At 35.6% G+C, this 20,746-nt stretch overlaps 1 protein-coding gene across 4 annotated transcripts; it reads right to left on the reverse strand.

Moving 5' to 3' along the window:
• Window positions 1–333: 333 nt before the first annotated feature.
• On the reverse strand, window positions 334–20,642 carry RECQSIM (RECQ helicase SIM). Of its 4 annotated transcripts, none has more exons than XM_008807535.6 (16): window positions 20,259–20,642; window positions 18,041–18,868; window positions 17,624–17,843; window positions 17,418–17,528; window positions 17,101–17,290; window positions 15,369–15,720; window positions 11,670–11,863; window positions 10,636–10,692; window positions 9,719–9,799; window positions 8,228–8,291; window positions 6,230–6,329; window positions 6,052–6,135; window positions 4,463–4,550; window positions 2,970–3,086; window positions 1,717–1,809; window positions 334–1,054 (listed from the first exon to the last, which is right to left on the reverse strand). In XM_008807535.6, the coding sequence occupies exons 2-16, from the start codon at window positions 18,729–18,731 to the stop codon at window positions 749–751; spliced, it is 2,748 nt and encodes a 915-aa protein (XP_008805757.4). In that variant the 5' UTR covers window positions 18,732–18,868; window positions 20,259–20,642; the 3' UTR covers window positions 334–748. The 4 variants fall into 4 exon arrangements, with proteins under 4 accessions (XP_008805757.4, XP_088573012.2, XP_008805756.4 ...); XM_088716886.2 differs by having other exon boundaries at window positions 4,463–4,574; XM_008807534.5 differs by having other exon boundaries at window positions 18,041–18,993.
• Window positions 20,643–20,746: the final 104 nt, after the last annotated feature.

Consider the following 20,746-nt stretch of genomic DNA (forward strand, 5'->3'; position numbering starts at 1 on the left):
TGGCTCAATATTGGGGCTAAATAAAATGTGTGACTTGGATAAATTAAAACTCTGCCCAGGGCCCAGACTGAGTGCAACAATCGATCATAATCATCTTCAGTAGAATAGCATTACTGGTCGTTGCCCTTGATACAAGTAATAAATCATCAGCAAATAAAAGATGAGAAAAGAGTTCCATCAGCACTAGATGCCATCAACTACATTAAGTATAAATGCTAATGAGATCTATAAAATGGCACCAACAGTTGCTCATTCAGACTCCTAGGGCTCTAATAGATCTTAAATTGCATAAGGCAGACTGGTAATGAAGCAACAATGTGGAAGATGGGAGTATGATATAACATCAAACAGCTACCCATTGCTTGCAAGTTGCGGAACAACTTTCCTATAATCATTCTTATAAAGTTACAATACAAGAATCAGAAAAGGTTGACCCATTTTCTTCTCAAAGAAACAAAAAGGAAGAAAAAGAAAAAGGAAAAGACCGAACAAATGTCACTTAAAAATTGGTAATGCAATGAATGAAATATTGAAAAGGAAACTAAGCTATGCTTGTGGCAGTCATCATGCCACTAATCAAAGTAGAATATTCCACTTTTGACATATATTACGGTAAAAAAAAACCACCTTCCTTTGATGATGCAGATAAAAGGTTTTGTGTTTGATCCTCTCTTGCCTTTCTACATCCTACTGTCAAGTTCCAGCAATAATAGAGCAATCGTGAATTCTTGCGATCATCCGTCATTCCTTAATGTTTATATTTTGATAGTTTTGCTGCTAACCTTCCTCTGACAGTGTTCAGATCCTGATTATGCTTCCTAGACTGTCTTTTCCTTTTCCTTGTCCTAAATTTTTTCGCTTGTAGTCGCTGGCGCCGGATCTCAGGGTCAGCCCACCCTCGTCCCCACTCTGAGAAAGAAGAGTGTGGCTTATGCTTTTGCACTGATAGTAACATGTCAGCTTCAGGGTATGCATACAAAGTTTTCTCTGACTCTAAATGCAGAAATCGCAATCCCAAGTCCGTCAGCTCTGGGTACCGTATAGATACGTGGGGCTGCAAATATACAACCATAAAATTAGATCATGAATAAGTGATCAGTCTAACATATGTATAGCCATGTACTTGAGGACTTTCTTGTCAAATTTAGGTAGGTGCTATGTCAGTCACTCTATTAAAATAGTTACATAAATTGTATGAGTTTGTGTCTGTAGACAGACATGAATGTATGTGCTTATATATCTGAGTGAGTCTGTATGTTCACATGGACGTGTGCGTGTCCATATATGTCTCGATGTGTCTGTGGCAGGGTTATTGTCCGAACAGGGCAGATTGGAGACTTTTAGCCACACTGCATGAATTTACATTAACGTTTTCCTCAATAGAGTCCTTCAGCTATTCAGTAGTGCTCATTGTGTCTTCCTAATCATTATTCATTGCAGCAGGTTCTTGCAATGTATCTATTCATTGCATCATAGTTTCTTCTCATCATCAGTTTCCTACTTAGCAATAACATGAAAATGCCAACGGTTATGTGTCAGTTCTAGATAGCTAAGCAACAAGGTTTTGAATTGAAGCCTCACATAATGATAATACGAATAAGAACACTAAAACATTGAATAATTGAACAAGATAATATGTCTTTCAGATGTCAAAAAAAAAAGCCAAACATGTCTGAGAATTAACCATACAGAGCTGTTGCAATATCAAGTTCTCACCGAGATATCTCCTTCTCTAACATATCCCATATTTTCCAATATGCGTGCAAGACCTTGCCACCATAAACGATCACTTGCAGCAAACTTATGGAACTGTACACAGGTCATGAGTTCCCAAGATCTTGTTAGAAACATCTGAAGAACTGAGATCTTATGCACTTAAATTTAAAAACAATTAGCAGTACTCATGCAACTTGAAGTACAATTCTTTTCTCAGCATCAAATTAGGGAGGAACCTGTAATTGCACCTCACAAATAACTATAATTCCCTCTGCTAAATATTGCCTTCTTTGCTGTGTCTACTCCATATGCAATAACTAATTTCTAGGTTTCCATGGTAGGTCTCTTTCTTGCCTAATGTTGCCTTTACCAAGTCCTCAGCACCAATTTATACGTTAAAAGATGGTGAATATAGTTCTTAGACTTCAATGAATGTTGCCTTGTTTATCTAGTATCATTCTAACGTCTTCTGATAAGTTGGTTGAAATAAGGGCTAACTATAGCTTGTTCATCAATCTAACCTCGAAGATGCAGTATCTTATTATTTTGTTATTCCTTTGTAAATAAAAAAAATCTAGTCATGTAATTGCCATAGCAGCAGGGCTGCAGAGTACATCATTCAGAAATCTTACAATTACCACTATCCCAGGGGGTTTGGGAATGGATTTGAAAGGTTTGTTAAGCTCATGCTGATCCATCAAGTTGGAAGGACCACACCATTATAATTGGGTTGGTCTTGGCTAACCCACACCAAACCCAACCCTCACCCAAAACCATTAACTTCAGGTGGGTGAGGGTGGGTTGGCAGGTCCAGGACAATAATTTCCACAAAGAAACATCAATTATGCATTAAATCTTGATATTTTTCTGCTAATGCTAATGAATTCTATGCACACGAGAGCTGGCATGGATAAAGGATCTAGCCTTTTAACAGGCACAAACTATGAAGGACTCATAAAGCTGACCTCCCACACTTGTTCTTTTCTTATTTCCTCTTTTTCCCTACACTAATGATTAGATATATATTTAATGATAGCATAATATCACGTTGTTAATTAAGAAGACAAATTTCTGATGATAAACCTCATTTAATAATTGTGTAATATATGCCTGAAGCAGATGTTTAAAAATCTACATGAGGATCCCATGTTTTACAATGAATGTTTCAATAACTCTCCACAGTTTGCCTAAATCAATTTGAGATCAGTCTCCCTAGCTTTGCATATGTCAGCAATAGTATACTCAATACAAACCTGTTCCCTTATTTTACTGATGACCATCTTGAAGTTGGGCTTCTCAATGAACCTCCTGCTACCAGATCCACTGTATATTGCACCATCGTGTGATACAGTGCCAATACTTGACGACCCCTGAAAAGAAGAACAAATATAGATGACATATAATTAAACATTTCATACCCAACATACATATCACAAACAAATATCACTTAATTACATCTTTGCTAGCATAAATCTTAGAAATTTTTTTTAATAGAGGAACATATGCTAATCTAAGAAGCCTTACTAGACAAAGATGAAGAATCTATGCATAAGAAATTTCTTTCTGTAACATAATCTAAAGATTAATAAACAATTATAAATGTAGACTAAAATTATATGTTTGCAGGTTTTATAGGTTTTATTAGTCTAAATATACCATGTTGGGTGCTTTTTACCTAAGCATCAAGCAGTCATGAGTTGAATAATTTCTAAACAACAAGAAGTATACTTAGCTCAGACGATAGTTGGAAAGTATCCTAAGTTCCTAACCACTTGAATTTTTGTTCAAATTTGTTTTAGCAAATGCATATGCTGATAAATGCTGTGGATTGTTGATTTGGATGGCCCACGATGCACTTCTGTATTTGGCATAAACTTCTCTTTTTGAGAGTACTTTGCCCAAGAATCATTAGACCGGTTCCCAAGCATACATATACAAACTAATTCATGTTGCTTTCACTGAGGAAAACATAGTTGCAGGCAACTAAAGAAGCCATGACGGAGAAATCTTCACTATCATATATTTGTCATTAGGTTCATAGACATTAATTTCAATGAAAACACTGCAAAATATTTGAGGGATGGAGATTTAGGGTAGCAAATGTGATTTTTATATGTATTTTCCTTCAAAAAAAAACTAGGCACATAAAATCTGGAGGAATTTAAAATAAATATTGCTGCTGCTCATCATAACAAGAAAACTCTTGTTGCTCAACTCTCCCTATTTTAACAAATATAAATATTAGTGAACAAACTGAATAGATAAGAAATTAGAAAAATAGACGGTTAGAAAATCCATTTTTAAAATGTAGACATCATATATTTTTCACTGTAAATGCTTTTCAATCAAGAGAAGAAAGTATTTACAAATTCTGAACCTGGAACATCTATTTTTGCAATAAAAACTTAAGAATTTTATGCCAATACTTTTTTGGATGCAAGAGCAGTTCCTTTGCACTCTATGTGAAAAAGAAATCTATTTTCTGCAGCTGGCAGTAATGAAACTGAGCCCCTCCTTGACGCCTTTGAGCCCTGATCACTTTTTTGAGAAAACATCCAGAAGCAAAACAGATCACATGTACAATGCTTGCTAGCTTGTTTGGAACAGAAATGATAATATTAACTACTATAAATGGAAAACCAGTCTAGCAAGACAATGGAACTCTGAACCCGAGAAAGGGTAGATGATCAAATATCAAATGCAGATAATACATATTACATAGTATGTAAGTGCTACAAAAACTCACGCATTCAGCTCTGAGAACCCTCAAAAAAATATCTGCTTCCTCCTTCAGATTTTGCATTTCAGGAGCTCCAGTAACACAGATGTCACACCTGCACACCAGAAGTGTTTTTTTTCTACGAGAAAAAAGAAGAAAAGCCTAAAAGAGGAGATGAACAATGTAAAGACAAATAGCGTGCTACATACAAAAAAGGAATTGAGGAGGGAATCTTGTAAAAGTTACATTTACAGTTCTTTACTCTTTATTTGAATATAATGAACATGATCTAGTTCATAGCCAATATAATTAAAATGAACTTATGATCCATGACTGATATGTCCTGACCACCTACATTTTATGGTATGATTTGTCCCTGTTACATTGGCAGATAACACAATGTAAAGAAATAATCTAACCTTAAGAAACCAAAGGAAACATAGATGCACGTCACATTTTAGAACATTGTTACTTCATAAGAAGTCAACTCTAACATTTTTAATGACAATAAATTCTGATGCTAACCAAATTTAGAAATAAACTGCATGCACTCACTTATCAAACCTAACCATAACTATAATCATTAATTATTTGGAGTTCTTTAAATCCTTCTTAGAAAGTTATTTCTACCATGAGCTACATCCATCTTCATCTCAAGCTTCTCCAAAACCTCTCTTTCATGCATCCTACCTTAGATCACTCCTCTTTCTGCATCCATATCAACTCAATAGTTTCTTAATTGGTTCAACACCTTTGCTTCCTCTAATGTATGCAGTCCTACCTAGACCACCCATGCACCTTCCATTCACATCATTTCGGTGCTCAGCTTAAATGCTAGGAACATTTCTTACAACACAACATTCAGACCAAGAATAGCCTTTCTTCTATTGTACAACTTCTTCCTTTTGACTTTTATGTTGATTACCTAGCACCACTCCATCCACCTAGCTCCAATTCTACCTATCATTAAAACACGTAAACTAATGGAAAATATATGGAACTAAATGCAAGACTCACAAAATAATTTCTAAATTGCCAAATATAATCATGTTATTGTTTCCAATAGTTATATAGCTTCCATATTAATTAAAAAGGCAAATAGCAAAGGTTTTCCATCAACATCTTGTGAAATGTAAATAACTTTGTTATTGAGATATATAGATACAACTGCATATGCATAGAAATATTAACATAAATTTTCATCAGAATCAACAATTGTTTTCATCAATAATGCCTTCAGCATTACCAAAAAAGGACCTCCAGGAATACCATTATAAAATGAAGCTGGGTATGCAAGAGAGGTTAATGCAGCAGGAAAGTTCAACTAATAATACTTCAAAGATTGACCCCAGAATTTTGACCATTTAATAACTACAAGAGGTGTACAGTATTTCAAGATATCCATTTCAAGCACGCAACATTATCAATAAATTTCTGTGAGAATAAACACCTATTGCTGAGATAATTTTAACTCCCAATTAGATTGTCTAAATTGTTTCCTAGATGTTTGAGGCAATAGGAGTTAATATTTGTGCTGGTTTGACTCAGGGTCATGTATAGAACATGAGGGAGATAGAAAGAAGAGAGAGTGAGAGAGCAAAAGAAGATGAACATACAAGTTGCATTTGTCATAACTAAACTCTTCCCCGAAGTATTTTACTAGCACTTTAGCTCGGCAAGTTGCAGTATTCATACCATATCTGTAAAATTGCATACACACCTTTTTATGCAAGTTATATGATGGAAAGATGGGAAAGTCTGATTCTCAGGATAGAGAAGTCAAGAAATATTTACCGGAAACAGTTGGATAGCATTTTGTATGCCTGTTTTGTCTGTTCTTCACTTCTTTGACTAGGAAGTAGTGATGGTATTCTTGATAAATTAGCATATAAAGCTGTGCCACAAATCCCAAACAAATTTAGAAGTACACTATGAGATATACAGACAGAGTTAAAAGAAAACAGTTGAGTTGTATGTCTACTAAGGTCTCCAACGAAAATTTCAATCTTGATAATTAAGCTTAATTGTTTGGATCAGGAACTGATATTCTACAAATCATTTGCATTTCAAAGTTTCCATTTAAGAGTACAAGTTTCTCACAGCAAGATCAATTGATGCTTGAGATATGATATACCTGTCTCAGGTCAGTAAAATTTGGGCATGCCACAGATCACTTCAGCAGCAAAACATAGGGGACAAAAAGCAAAGAGTGATCTTAGCAAGAAAACAGTATATTTCCCCAAGAAGCACTAGCCTTCCTCCAACTATGTTAATGGAAGTTACCACTAGACCTCAGGATACTGAGCATAATAAGGAAATTCAGAGGCTTCAACGCTAATTTCAGGTGAATGATGATGGTTAATCAATTTCCATGATGAAAGAGACAACAAAGAGGCGTCAAAATTTCATAAAAAACTAGATGAATTCTGAAAAATATTTAAATAGACTGTGACATCAGATGCATCTTTGATGACAAATATTTTTGACATCTACAAATCTCATAGGCAGATACTGTCGTAAAATCTCACTTCTTATTGCATTTACACTCGCTGCTCACTGGCTCGTTCATTCGCTTGCCCATGAACTCGCTGCTTCGCCAGAAGCGACTAGTCGCCTCCTTTCCTCCGCCGAGATCTAGAAGCACTTGTGCAACCTTCTCTCTGTCAATTGGTCCTTCCCTTGCACTATTTTGGAAGCTGAGAATGAAGGCCCTTGATCGGGTATAACACATAGGCATGCTTTGTATTTTTTTAATAGGAAAACCATGGAATACTAAACTCTAGGTCTGGTTATTTTCCCTCTAAACAGTTTCTTCCAAAGTTTATTTAGATTAACTTCCCATTAACTTTCACACTTTCCTATGCAAGACTAGAAGTGAACCAATAATCATCTCGGTATGATTGTAATAGCTGTAACTAAATCTAGATGTTCTTATCCAGATGACCTAAGATTTGAGATTTAGATCAAAAAATATACATGGTTGGATTAAAATCTAATAAATATTTTTAAAAAAATCAGGCTTGCGGTTCTTCTCAGATTCAAGACCAAGAACTAATATATAACGATGTTGTTTGATAATATATTTCAACATCAGTCGCACATAGATATGATAAAAGAAAGATAAAAACCCCAATTCCAATCACTTCTGGATGCAGATATGATTATCCAGATTCAATCCCATTTTCAGAAGCAAATTGGATTTGAATACCTCTGAGTCTCTGACTAAATATACATTCTGAGCCAGAATTCATATATTCATTTGGGTTTGTATCTGACAGTCAGAAGTAAATGTCATGTTTAAAGCCCTAGAAAGCTGTCATGAACTGTGCAGCGATTTATGCAAGTATTAAATGTATCTTTTGTTAAGAAAGATTGATAAAGAAGGCGAAAAAATCATGTTATACATGCAAGACTTAAGGGAACAATAACCTATTGCCATCAAACCACGTATAGTCCATTTTGTGCGGAGAGGAGAAAGGCATACTCAGGTATATTCTAGCCGCTACAAACATACTAACTAAATGGCTAGAACTTTAGCAATTTTATAGTTAAGTTTAATCACCTTAATCCATATGATACCACTGGGACAACATATCCTACGAAAACCAACTTAGTTAAGCAAGCGTTTAAAATATTACGTACCCATACAACTTATTGTGATTAGTTTTTTCAGAAAAACTAATGTTGCTCTCATGGAAAGATAGAGATGCTAAGCTGTGAATTACAACTGAATTCATAATAAAATGCTATAAATTTCAGTGCACCAAGTTTAGAAATAGTCCATGGACATACTGCAATCTGATGGTTTTCCATCTCTTCCAGCTCGACCAACTTCTTGATAATAAGCATCCAAACTCTGCAGCCAAAACAAGAACAGATGACTATGGAAGAAGATATTATTAAAAAAATCAAAAACCTCTATAGAAATGCAGAAGAGAAGACGAGACACAATAACATAACAACCGTAATTGGTAATAACGTACTAAAATACAAGCAACGACTACTGCACAATGAGTACTCTCTCAAGCATAAGTTGCATTGGCATCAGTAAGAAGCAGCAGCAGTAGTCCGGCTATAATTATATACAAAGTTGTTAACTAAGAACTGTGTTGGTCAATGCAAGAGAATGAATGGAGAATCACATAAAATGGCTTTGAGAAGCTTACTATTAAGTTCCAAATAACATGCCAAACAAGAAAAGAACATTAACTAGAGAATAGGTATCGAGGTATTCTTTGCTCTATACCAAGAACAAAACAAAGACTACTGATGCGCATGGCTGAGAAGGATTACGTGTCCAACTCCGATATATGCATGATATCCCATATACAAGTTGGAGTTGCTGAAGAAATAAGGTGGTGAAAAGATTTGGTGGGGCTTGGAAAAGGTGACTGGTTTCACATTCTAAAGTTATCCGGGATTCCGGAAATCACCATTCTTATATGGATTCCAGTGTCTCAAAACAGGATTCCAAGATCAGTGGCCTCCCCTTTCCCTACTTTCCCCCCTGCATTCCTCAGTCTATATGCTGTTCAAGAATTGAGGATTATTACATGGATAACAGACCTGGCCTGGGCATTGAAATATCTACCACATGTCTTTCCAAGTCAGAGAGAACTTCTAAGTATCAATCTCAAATCTTCTGACCTACTTTCAGTTAACTGGCTCATTAAAAAAAAAACGAGGATAACATATGCATGCATATTCATATATGCGAAGCATCTAACCAAGGATGCTATGTGCTTAATTACAAATGCAGTTTATCATCCTCTCATCCATCTCATGGAATAAGTAGGATAATGGCTAGTACCTGTACTGGCTTTAAGCAGTATGGTTTTGTCAGTGGACCAGAATAATAATTTTAGAACCATATATAATCCAAAAACAAAGCCATCACCACCTATGAATTAAAGGTGTTAGCTTAAGAAGTCAACCAACTGATTCTACAATACTATTACTATTTTCCACCTTTTCAATTGTTCTAAAACTAGAGCTTCTAGAGTTGACGTCTTAGACCCTCTTAGGTTTCATCGCAAAATAAAATCAGAATATATGCTATTAATATTTTTCAGATGCACGACAAAACTCTTAATGATTCCAACTTGGTTAAGGATTCTGATAACAGCAATTGAACAGAATAGGCAGAAGTGTTAAATTTATGCTGAAGTCTCAAAAAAACGAGATTCAAAAACAAATGTGCAAAGCGAAAAGACATTAAGATATGTCTTCTGCTATTTTCAAAATGATTACTCTATATATTTTATTAAGAAATCGAATACACACCTGTGGCCAACCATAGTGGATGATTCTTCGAACATTAGATTTATCAATTCCCATTCCAAAAGCAATTGTAGCCACAACAACCTGGAACCAATTCCAAGTATATTGAAATGGAGAAAATTAGAAGCAGCAAGCATGTAATTTCAACTTTCTGGTATGTTCACTTGATCAACATTCTTGCAATATAAAAAAAAAAAAAAATTGATGTTATTTTCTGAGTGAGCTGATCCATTCTGGTAGAAGTCAACTTTCCCGTTAATATTGTAGTCCATGATAAACGAGGACAAAGAAGTTGAGAACCGCAAAAAACCAAGTAGAGGTTACTTAGGGGAGACATAATATGTATAGAAGGAAAAAATAAATGTTGTTAATCAAATCAAGACATAGATGACATAAACTTAGGTTAAGATTTTTTTTTAGCATCACAGAACTAATAATTGACTTTTTTTTTTTTGCTGAAAGCTAATACTTGACTTAAAAAAGAAAATTCATCATGCAACTTGACTAAGTATCAAAGGTAATATGGTCAAAGTATCATAGCCCTGAGGAGACTTGTCATTGTTAAAAAAGACAAAATGCACTGGATGAGATCAACAGCGATACAAGCCCGTGGTTGCAAAAACCTTCCAACTTGGATACTACTGGGAAGCCTTGATGTAGGGCTATTGACTACAGTTTATTAACAAAAGGTGATAGTCTATGGTAATATGCTAGAATTCCTTTTAGTACGGGAATAAAACGAGCTTAGAAGACAGATATCTGAAATGGAGATAGTACTACTAGAAATATAAAAGGAAATCATGTTTATTAGATCAGCAACCATAATATGGCATACACCACTCTAGCATAAGCCTGGGGAGGAAACTCTGCAACATCCAGCATATATTAAATAACCAACCTTGCTATCTAATCCAGATTACCTCCAACAAATTTTGATGAAAATCTTCATGGACACGCCTCAGATGGCTTTTAGGCATCTGCAAATTGTTCATGCAAAAATATATACTTTGATTAGTATCTTAGTGCTGAAAGGTTGCAAACAACAGAACAAGGTTGCATGTGAACCTAAAGATTCTGAATATGTAAAATAAATCAGTGACAGTTAACAACAGAGAGATAATTCTTAATTAGTATGGCTAGGACCAAAAAAAATAAGAGGGCAATTTGAGATTGACCACTTAATAAGAAGAAGAGACATGATTTGCCAAGAATTGGCTATAGTTCCTTATCTTCACGTAAGAAAATTTTTGGCACCCATGTTTATGAGAAAATACCTAGAAAGCTAGGAAAACAATGACCTCAAAGTTTCTGAAAAACAAGTTATTGCAAAACCGAGGGCAAGTCTCACAAAGCTTGGAAAGAGACTAGGTGGTGATGGGAAATCAGGTTCTTGCTTAGTTTAAAGTTTGTGCTAAAATAACACATTTGGACTTTTGGCTGGCCAATCTAATGAAATTCCAACCTAAGTCTCAACTTGTTTCAGATGTGCTGTGAAAACCCACCTGCTTAGACTAGCACCAGAAACTGCCAGAGCTGGCAAAAAGCATCAAAAGCCGTCTGTAATTAGGGATAACTAACCAAGTCCAGACACTTGAACTTGAGATTGGATTCCACCATTTTCATCAAAAAATGTTCCGAAATGGGTATTAGTATTTTAAGGAATGAGCCATGTGCACACAATGCAAGAAAATAAAAGCCAAATCATTTAGTGAAGGTGCACATTTGAAGGACAATTAATACCAAATGCTTTCAGAAGTATCAATATTCATCCCTACAAGCTACTGCCATTAACCCAAGGAATGTCTCTGTCCTTGATGTTTCATATCCCAATAACATAGTGAAACTTGTGCTGGCCTACAGGAAATTAAAGGACTCTGTTTCTAGAATCCTTTATCTAGGCCATTCTCACTACTAACAAGCACAGATCACATTATAACAAAAGCAAATATTATACCTTTGCATGATATGCTGCAGCCCTAACACCAGATCTACAGAGATATTTTGCTAATTCTTGTGTTTCTTTTCTGGTAGGCATGTATATAATTGTAGGACCTTGTTCTACAAAGCCTTGAAGATCAGATACCTCAGATGCCCCACAAAACTCAGAGCTCTCAGCTGGATAAGTTCCAAGGAATTCTCCACAAGAAACTGCCAAAAAATATGCATCCATTGATCTTGTAATTAGAATCAGACAACAAGCTGAAGAAGAAACATAAACAAAATTGAGAACATAGCTAAGCATATCTTACAATGGTAAAGTCCAAAGCAAAACTACAAGGAAAGGCCTCAAAAATTACTTTGTCAATTCCAATATTTGTCATATTTTTTAATAAACATCAGTCTAGATTCTCAAATCTATAGAGTTTGAAGCAAAATAATAAGTCCACATTAATTTTATTTACAATATATTTTTAGTTATCAATTGAAATGCTATTGGTGTATGTTACTTGTAAAAACCCAATGGAATACATATACGTTGAAAAAATTATTTCATACATGAATTCTTTAACCAGTTGGGTTTAAACAAATCCTGGTAAAAAATATTAATAACTGAAAAATTCTTTTTATCTGGAAACAAGCTGAAACTGTCTACTGAAATTTGGTTCCCGTTTGCTTTGGCAGTTTCAGTTAGTTTTGTCAATGGTTTCAATTTGCTTTCGGTGATTTCAGCAAATTTTGGTTGAAACTAACCAAAACTGATCATGGATGCTCTGTTGACTCGACATAATGGCATTAGTTAAGGTCCACAAAACTGGTACTAAGAACCATACCGGTAAATTACTAGTTCGGAATGGTATGCATCCCGCACCGAGATACTCTTCCAACACTTTTCCTCGCTCTTCGCCCCAATATTATCCAAAATCAGGCAATACGGGGTCGTTCCACTTGATTCATACCGGAAGACGGATCAATTCGGGTCATATACCAAACCGAGCCTCAGTACTATAGCAATAAGGTACAGTCGACATGGATACAGGTCGGTACAGCAGACCTCAGTGCCATTTATTCATTTCTTTAATTAGTTAGAAAATTTCAATATGCCAACAATTTTCACCTCTTGTTTTGGTCAAAAGAGCAGATGCTTGCTATGGATGATAAATTTGACCTCTAAGAAGTATTTTCTTTAGGTAAAATGAATTTGTTTTATTTTTCATTTTTTTAACATTAGAAGCATTTAGGACTTTGGTTCTAGGAAATGTCGTGAAAAGGTTTGGCAGTTTCAGTCAGTTTTGTCAATGGTTTCAATTCATTTTCAGTGATTTCAGCAAATTTTGGTTGAAACTAACCAAAACCGATCATGAATGCTCTGTTGACTCGACATATTGGTATTAGTTAAGGTCCGCAAAACTGGAACTAAGAATTATAACGATAAATTACTAGTTTGGAATGGTATGTATCCCGCACTGAGATACTCTTCCAACACTTTTCCTCGCTCTCCGTCCCGGTATTATCTGAAATCAAGCAATATGGGGCAATTCCGCTTGATTCATACCGGAACAGATCGATTTGGCTCATCTACCAAAACGAGCCTCGGTACCATAGCAATAAGGTACAGTCAACATGGATGGTACGGGTCGGTACAGTCCTCGGTGCCATCTATTCATTTCTTTAATTAGCTAGAAAATTTCAATATGCCAACAATTTTCACCTCTTGTTTTGGTTAAAAGAGTAGATGCTTGCTCATGGATGATAAATTTGACCTTCTAGAAGTATTTTCTTTAGGTAGAATGGAATAAGGTACAGCAGACCTCGGTGCCATTTCTTCATTTCTTTAATTAGCTAGAAAATTTCAATATGCCAACAATTTTCACCTCTTGTTTTGGTCAAAAGAGCAGATGCTTGCTATGGATGATAAATTTGACCTTTAAGAAGTATTTTCTTTAGGTAAAATGAATTTTTTATTTTTCATTTTTTTAACATTAGAAGCATTTAGGATTTTGGTTCTAGGAAATGTGGTGAAAAAGTTTGGCAGTTTCAGTCAGTTTTGTCAATGGTTTCAATTTGTTTTCAGTGATTTCAGTAAATTTTGGTTGAAACTAACCAAAACTGATCATGGATGCTCTGTTGACTCGATATATTGAAATTAGTTAAGGTCTGCAAAACTGGAACTAAGAATTATACCGATAAATTACTAGTTTGGAATGGTATGCATCCCGCACTGAGATACTCTTCCAACACTTTTCCTCGCTCTTCGCCCCGGTATTATCCGAAATCAAGCAATATGGGGCAATTCCGCTTGATTCATACCGGAACAGATCGATTTGGCTCATCTACCAAAACGAGCCTTGGTACCATAGCAATAAGGTACAATCAACATGGATGGTATAGGTCGGTACAGACCTCGGTGCCATCTATTCATTTCTTCAATTAGCTAGAAAATTTCAATATGCCAACAATTTTCACCTCTTGTTTTGGTCAAAAGAGTAGATGCTTGCTCATGGATGATAAATTTGACCTTCTAGAAGTATTTTCTTTAGGTAGAATGGATTTTTTTCATTTTTCAATTTTTTTTAGCATTAGAAGCATTTAGGACTTTGGTTCTAAGAAATTCAATGAAAAGGTAGATTTTCCTTAATGGGTTAAGGCCTCCATAGAGGTCCCCTAATAAAGTACCTTAACAATTAAACTTGAGACAACCTTTAGACTAGTATTAACAAATTAACAAGACACAATGAGAATAAAAACAACCATGTCATTAACACTTTATATAAAGGGAATATAATTAATTTTACTATATAAAAAACATGCTCAGTTGAATGGTCACACTATATGTATTTAGTTAAATGGCTACATAACACCAAAGAACACAAGGAAATTCCCAACTGCTAGATGCTTGCGGGTACTACTCAAAATGATAATGAAAAATAATACATTAGGCACTAAAAGCTTCATAATTGTTGAACAAAACAAATTCTCGAACAACTGAAGTTCGATAATTAAATCTTCAATTATCAGTAGACTTTATAAAGTATATTTTTATACAATACTAAGTTCACCCTAAACCTACAGTATCTATACAAAATTAAAAAGATCCTATATTAGCCAAAATATTACAAAATAGTATGTGATAACATTTATTAACTTCTTTTATTTTTATAATTTTCATTATTTTGATTATTCCTAATTATTTTGACTAAAGCTCAAAAACTTAACGGAACTTTAGAAACACCCAAAACTCCACAAGAAGAATTGAAACCGGGACCTTGCTGGAGCACATTCACATATGTTTGTACAGCCATGAATTCCAACTAATTAATAGCAAATAACGTCCACACATTGAGTGTGAGTGTACTGAAATAGGTGTTTCCAAGAAATATACATTGTTTATACAATAGATTATATCATTCAATTCTTTTTGACTAGCTTTTATCATGAAAAGAAGATGTGCATGCACAAGTGTATGATCTTGGAAAGGACCTGCATATATACCACTAAGCATATAGAGAACAGAAGTTTAAGATATTAACTGACATCTCATTCATGGGAAGTCATGTTCTCTTAAAAAAGAATACAATAATGAAAAGTTTGCACAAGGTATTGAACCTGTAACTTAAAATGAGAAAATGAGGAAATTATTTTAAGAGCTACAGCAGACTGACATAGATGATAGAATTCAAGAGAAGATACCGTAAAAATGATGGAATATCATTACCATCAAATTCATTCACACTGTCAGGAAGGTCTAGGTCATCTTCAAGATATTCAGCTGTCAGTTGATTTTGCCTTAAGGGAGGAACAATAGAATCTTCATTTGCTGAACTTGCATCATCACTATCTTCATAAAAGTGATCATCCTCAAGACTTTTGATACCATTTACCAACTTTCCATTTTCATCAGACATGCCATCATCTGAAGCCTTGCAGGAGCTGTTAGAATCATCTTCTAAATCATTTAAAAGATGTTTCAATCCTTTCTTCCCACTCATCCTTGCCATAGTGTATGTTTTTATTAGTTCATGAAAATCTTTCTCATATGATGATGCAGTCGTTCTACTATGTTTTACCTACAAATTATGGGGGAAAAAAGTAAGAATGCAAAGCATGATCCATGATTTTTGTTTTCATTTTGAACATTAAAATCTGACAAGAAAGTTGCAGAAAGAACAGCTAACGAGAAAGGTCAGGTGACTAGGAGTTTACATATGCACATGATATGCACTGCCAAAATCAATACCTCTACTTGTAATGCTTGCACGTCCACACAATCCTTATTATCACGTTTTGCCCTAGATGTAGCATTTTAAAGACCATTTTTAGCTTGTCAATGAGAGAAGCAGTGTAATAAAAGATTGAACTTGAAAATCCTGGTGGAACTTCCACTTTGTTGGAATCGGCATCCCAAGTGGTACCTTGCAACTACCGGAAATCCTCTCCCTTGTAATGTTACATTTTTTTCAAAGGAAATATACTTACAAGTTACAACCATGCTCACAAATTTTCTTTTTACTTCCTAATAAAATATTGATCTTCATAAAAGACTGTTATTGAGCTAACAAATTTTTTTTTGTGGGAAAAGGATTATTTTCTGGATTACTTGATATGGTTTCTTTAAAGTGAAAAGCAAGCTAATATTATTTTTTTTGTAATTCAAAGTTAATGTTTGGCTCTTAACTATTATAATTTTATAGTGATGGAATATATATTGTAAACACCTTTTATGCCCCTAACATGCTCCGTTCATTAGAACCATCCAAGCACAATCCACATCCAGGTTTCAATTTGTCTCCATCAAGTTCCATTCTGCTTTCACTCTGACAGGTACAGAATACTTTCATGGTAGGAAGAAAGCACACATTAACCATCATACAAGGACCACAATATTATTACATAGTGTATATATTGTACCATCCTGGCCATCTATCAACATGATATTGGGGAGCATTTCATGTGCGGGTGGTACCAGGTTGGGGCTGCTGTGCCACACTATCAGGCCATATTGCAACATAGAGTCCAAATAAGTTGAAGTATGGGCCAATCTAACCATTAGTTACTTTATTTTGTGAGTCACACTCAACAACTATGTTAAATACTAATTTGTCATCCAAAAACATATTTGTATGTTTGTTTTCTTATTGTTTACATATGTACATACATATAAGTATTAGGAGGGAAAGGGGAATGTCCATGTGGCAAGTAATGGAGATTGATGCCTTGATGGTGGGTATCTCTGGAAGGATCTCAATTTTGCAGGGTTGTGTATGGCTTTTTCAACATTTCAAGGAAAACCAATTTTTGCAAAAAATATGCGCATGATATCAATTAAAAGCTAACATCACATTACAAAACATTAGTAAACAACAAATATAGGGAATGGACCATTCTATATTTTAGGTAATTGAGAGGAAAAATTAGTGGTTATCCAGAAAGTGAAAACTGGGACTTACAGAAAATCGAAGGTTTGGTCGGAAAAAAGAAGTCAGTACAATCCTTGTTTCCTTGGACATGTGCAATAACTTGAAAATGTCTTTGCGAACAGGTATTGTTGCAGTAGCAGTCAACGCCATCAGTGGAATATCAAACTTTAAGAACTTCAAATTGCAGGTATTGAAGTTTTCTCTCAACACTGACAATTTCCTATCATACATAGAAAGAACAATTGTAAGATAATAAAAATTGTTACTACTCCAGCCTAAGACACAAAACGGGGGTGGGCGGGACCCAATCAAAATAGTAAATTAAGCTATCAAGCAGGAGGTCAGACCCGTAGTCAGGTCGAAAATCGTGGCCCCACTTAGAAACACAATGAACTTCATCAATTGCAAAAAGTGCAATCCCAGGATTCTCTGCAAGCCTTTTAAGTGGCTCCATGAGTCTGTATGAAGATAGTTCCATATTATCAGTGTATATAGAAATAGCCATACTAAGAGCATGAATCAGGCAAAAGGAATAAGGCTAGTTGTCTAGTACCTTAGTATTGTCTCAGGGCAAACATATACTATCCTATATACACCATTCATGGCTTTGCACTGAACACTTCTATCAGGTTGTCCAGATCCAAGGAAGCATGCTGATATCCTATGTTTTGCTAGATTTAAACACTGATCATGCATCAAACTAATCAAGGGTGAAATCACAATCACAATCTTGCTAGTCAATAATGCTGGAATTTGAAAACAGAGAGACTTGCCTGCACAATCAGTAGCTGATTCAGATGCAAGATGATCTTATATTAAATAGCTTCAAAAACATACTCAACATCATGAATATAATACAGATGCAGAAGATATATATATATATATATATATATATATATATATATATATATATATATATATATATATATATATATATATATATATATATATATAAGAAAAGGTGAAATACCAGATCCTGTGGCAGCAAGAACTAGACAATCCCTATGAGCTAACCAAGCCTCCAAAGCTTCCTTCTGGAAACCCTTCAAGGATGAAAATCCAAAATGCTTTTGCAAAACACTACTAACTTTGTCTTCCCAGTCCAATTCAGCTTCTTCACTCTCAAAGTTGCATAAATGTGAAATCTGTTCACTCCGAAAGCTTCCATTTTCCTGTGGCAACTCCGTTAACTCTATGGGAGGCACATGAGTTTGTACATCTTGTTGAAAAGATTGGGATGCAAGCTCCATATTAGAATTCATACAAACATCAGGGACTTTGGGGTGATTTAAATTGCTAGACCTTAATTTTTTCATTCCAGAAAAGGAAGTGCCAGAAGCACTGTGGGAAATGCTTCTTTTTGTTCTACCAAATGAAGAAATATGGTGTGATATGCTTGACTGTTCCATCCTATTTGAAGGATGTGATGACATGACAACTTTGCCCAAAGAACGTTTTTGACTAGTGAAGCTAGTAAAATTACTTGAAACCTGTCCATTTTTAGCCATTTTGCTATCAGAAGAACCATTTAAAATGAATTCTACTGCATCATCGAGGCATGGGCCTACAGCTTCTATAGCTTCTATAGCTTTTGCAAACTCAAAGCCCATATCAATTAATTCAGCAATGATGTGATCAGCAAAAACATCATTCTCACCCATTGTTGTAACTCTATCACTTAGCAAAACTCAGTGGTTCTTGAACAAGCTCATAGTTAGGCAATACATACACCTCAGCTGGATATTGTGATCTCTTATTCACAACTCCAGGTCACCATGGAACAGTAATCAATGAATAGCTGAAAAAAATTGCCAGTCCAGGTTAGACACTGAATCATGAGTTGAGCAATTTAATAGCAAAGCAAAAAAGCAGGGCACGTTAGCTAGCAATGGAACTAGTGAAGGCTGGGATTGTTGGAGATGCCTGGAGACAAAGCCAAGAAACAGAAATATGTTAAAATCAATTGCCTACTGTCTGATAAATCTTCGGATAGAGCATATTTATATGATGTGCTTGTAAGCAATGTTTCAATGATGCCGACATCACCAAATAGTGGACCTCATCTGAAACCATTATTTACCATTACAATAGATATAGCAGTCAATATTTCGCAGCTCAGCCAATTATTTCTGGGTTCGGATAAAAAACAATGACTGCTGTAATGGTAATGGAAAATTATAGGGATAACATTGGCATTTCTGCTCAAGCAATTGTTCACTAAGATATTTTTTTTTAGCTGGCCAAGAGGTTTGAATATGCAAAGAATATATTATTTCATTTAGTTGAACAGAGGAAATGTAGAGTAACAACTCTTATTTTACCGTTAAATGATGGCTTATTTGTCAATTTGCCTTGAAGAGAGCCCTCCAAAACCATTAGGATGGGCATTATAACATTGTAATGGTCCTTGTTTTTCTCGTAAGGCACAAGGTTAAACTATATTCTTTGACATATCTTGTTCATCTTTGAGCCAATTATTTTGTCAAATAGAACTGTTACTTTGCTGTTATCACCCATTATTTCTTGTTAGAACAGCTTAACTACCAAAAAAAATTCAATCAATTAGGCCTTTCCAGCAGGATTACAGCATGATTGAAACCTCACATTTCCAAATAACTTCTTGATGATAATCATTCTCAATGAATGGCACCCAAAAATTTTGCAAAGAATTTGGTGTTTTGCATATATACACTTGAGAAAGTGCTTTTTTGCTTTCGTGCCGCTTGAAACATTAAAGCATAAATGTCCATCTGAAAGTCTAAAACTTGCATATATGCGCTCAAAAATAATCTGAAAAGTGCATCAAGTGACATCCTCCAGATAAGAAATAACATTACCATCTTATATTACCACTTAGTTGTTGTTATCTGCCCTCAAAAACTAGTCCCATGTTTCATTTTACATTGTCATCTTTAAATTTTCATTATTTTTCTTTTTTCCTCTTTTCAGAATTTGTGCCTGTAGACTACATAGAGACATAAGCACGCACAGATAGTCAATGAACAAGTTCAATTAACTTTCATTCATTCAACCAAATTGAGGTTTGAAATTTTGAATGACGGAAGTGAATGTTACGAAACATGAATGTAACTTCAGTTATTTTAACTGTAGAGAAATCAATAAGGGACTTTCGAGAGGCATATACGCAAAAATCCCAAACAAGCTAATTAAAAGGAATGAAAACGAACCGTATAAGCCGCACGCTTTGTCCTCTCCGACCACCGCATGAACCGGTCTAACCCTCGCAGACCGGCCCGTTCGACCAAGGAATTGGATTCCTTGGAAGGTCTCACCGGGGGATTGGGATTGCCCGGGGAGTGGGGGTAGGCCGAAGGAAGAGACAAGGGATTGGGGGAGTGGATGGGGCCTGAGCCACGACCGCGGCGGTGGGTTAAGAAAAAATGTGCAGCGACGGAGATCGCTGGCCCGACTAGGGTTCCGGCGAGGAGGGTGGCGTCGGGTTACTGTGGTCGGGGGCGGACCAAAGGATAGGCAGAGGAGAGGAGCGGGAGGGAGAGGAGGGGGGGGGGAGAGAGAGAGAGAGAGAGAGAGGGCGGGGGAAGCGTACCTCCGTTCTGGGCCTTTGGTAAACCGGTTTCGACTTTAAAGGAGAGGAGACCGGCGAACCTTCTGGACCGAACCGTGAGTCGATTCCGGTTCAGCATCCGATCCGGTT

The sequence above is a fragment of the Phoenix dactylifera genome, chromosome 2 (assembly GCF_051530095.1).
Source record: "Phoenix dactylifera cultivar Ajwa chromosome 2, Ajwa_hap1_PhDact_Kaust_v1.1, whole genome shotgun sequence".
Classification (NCBI taxonomy): Eukaryota; Viridiplantae; Streptophyta; class Magnoliopsida; order Arecales; family Arecaceae; genus Phoenix; species Phoenix dactylifera.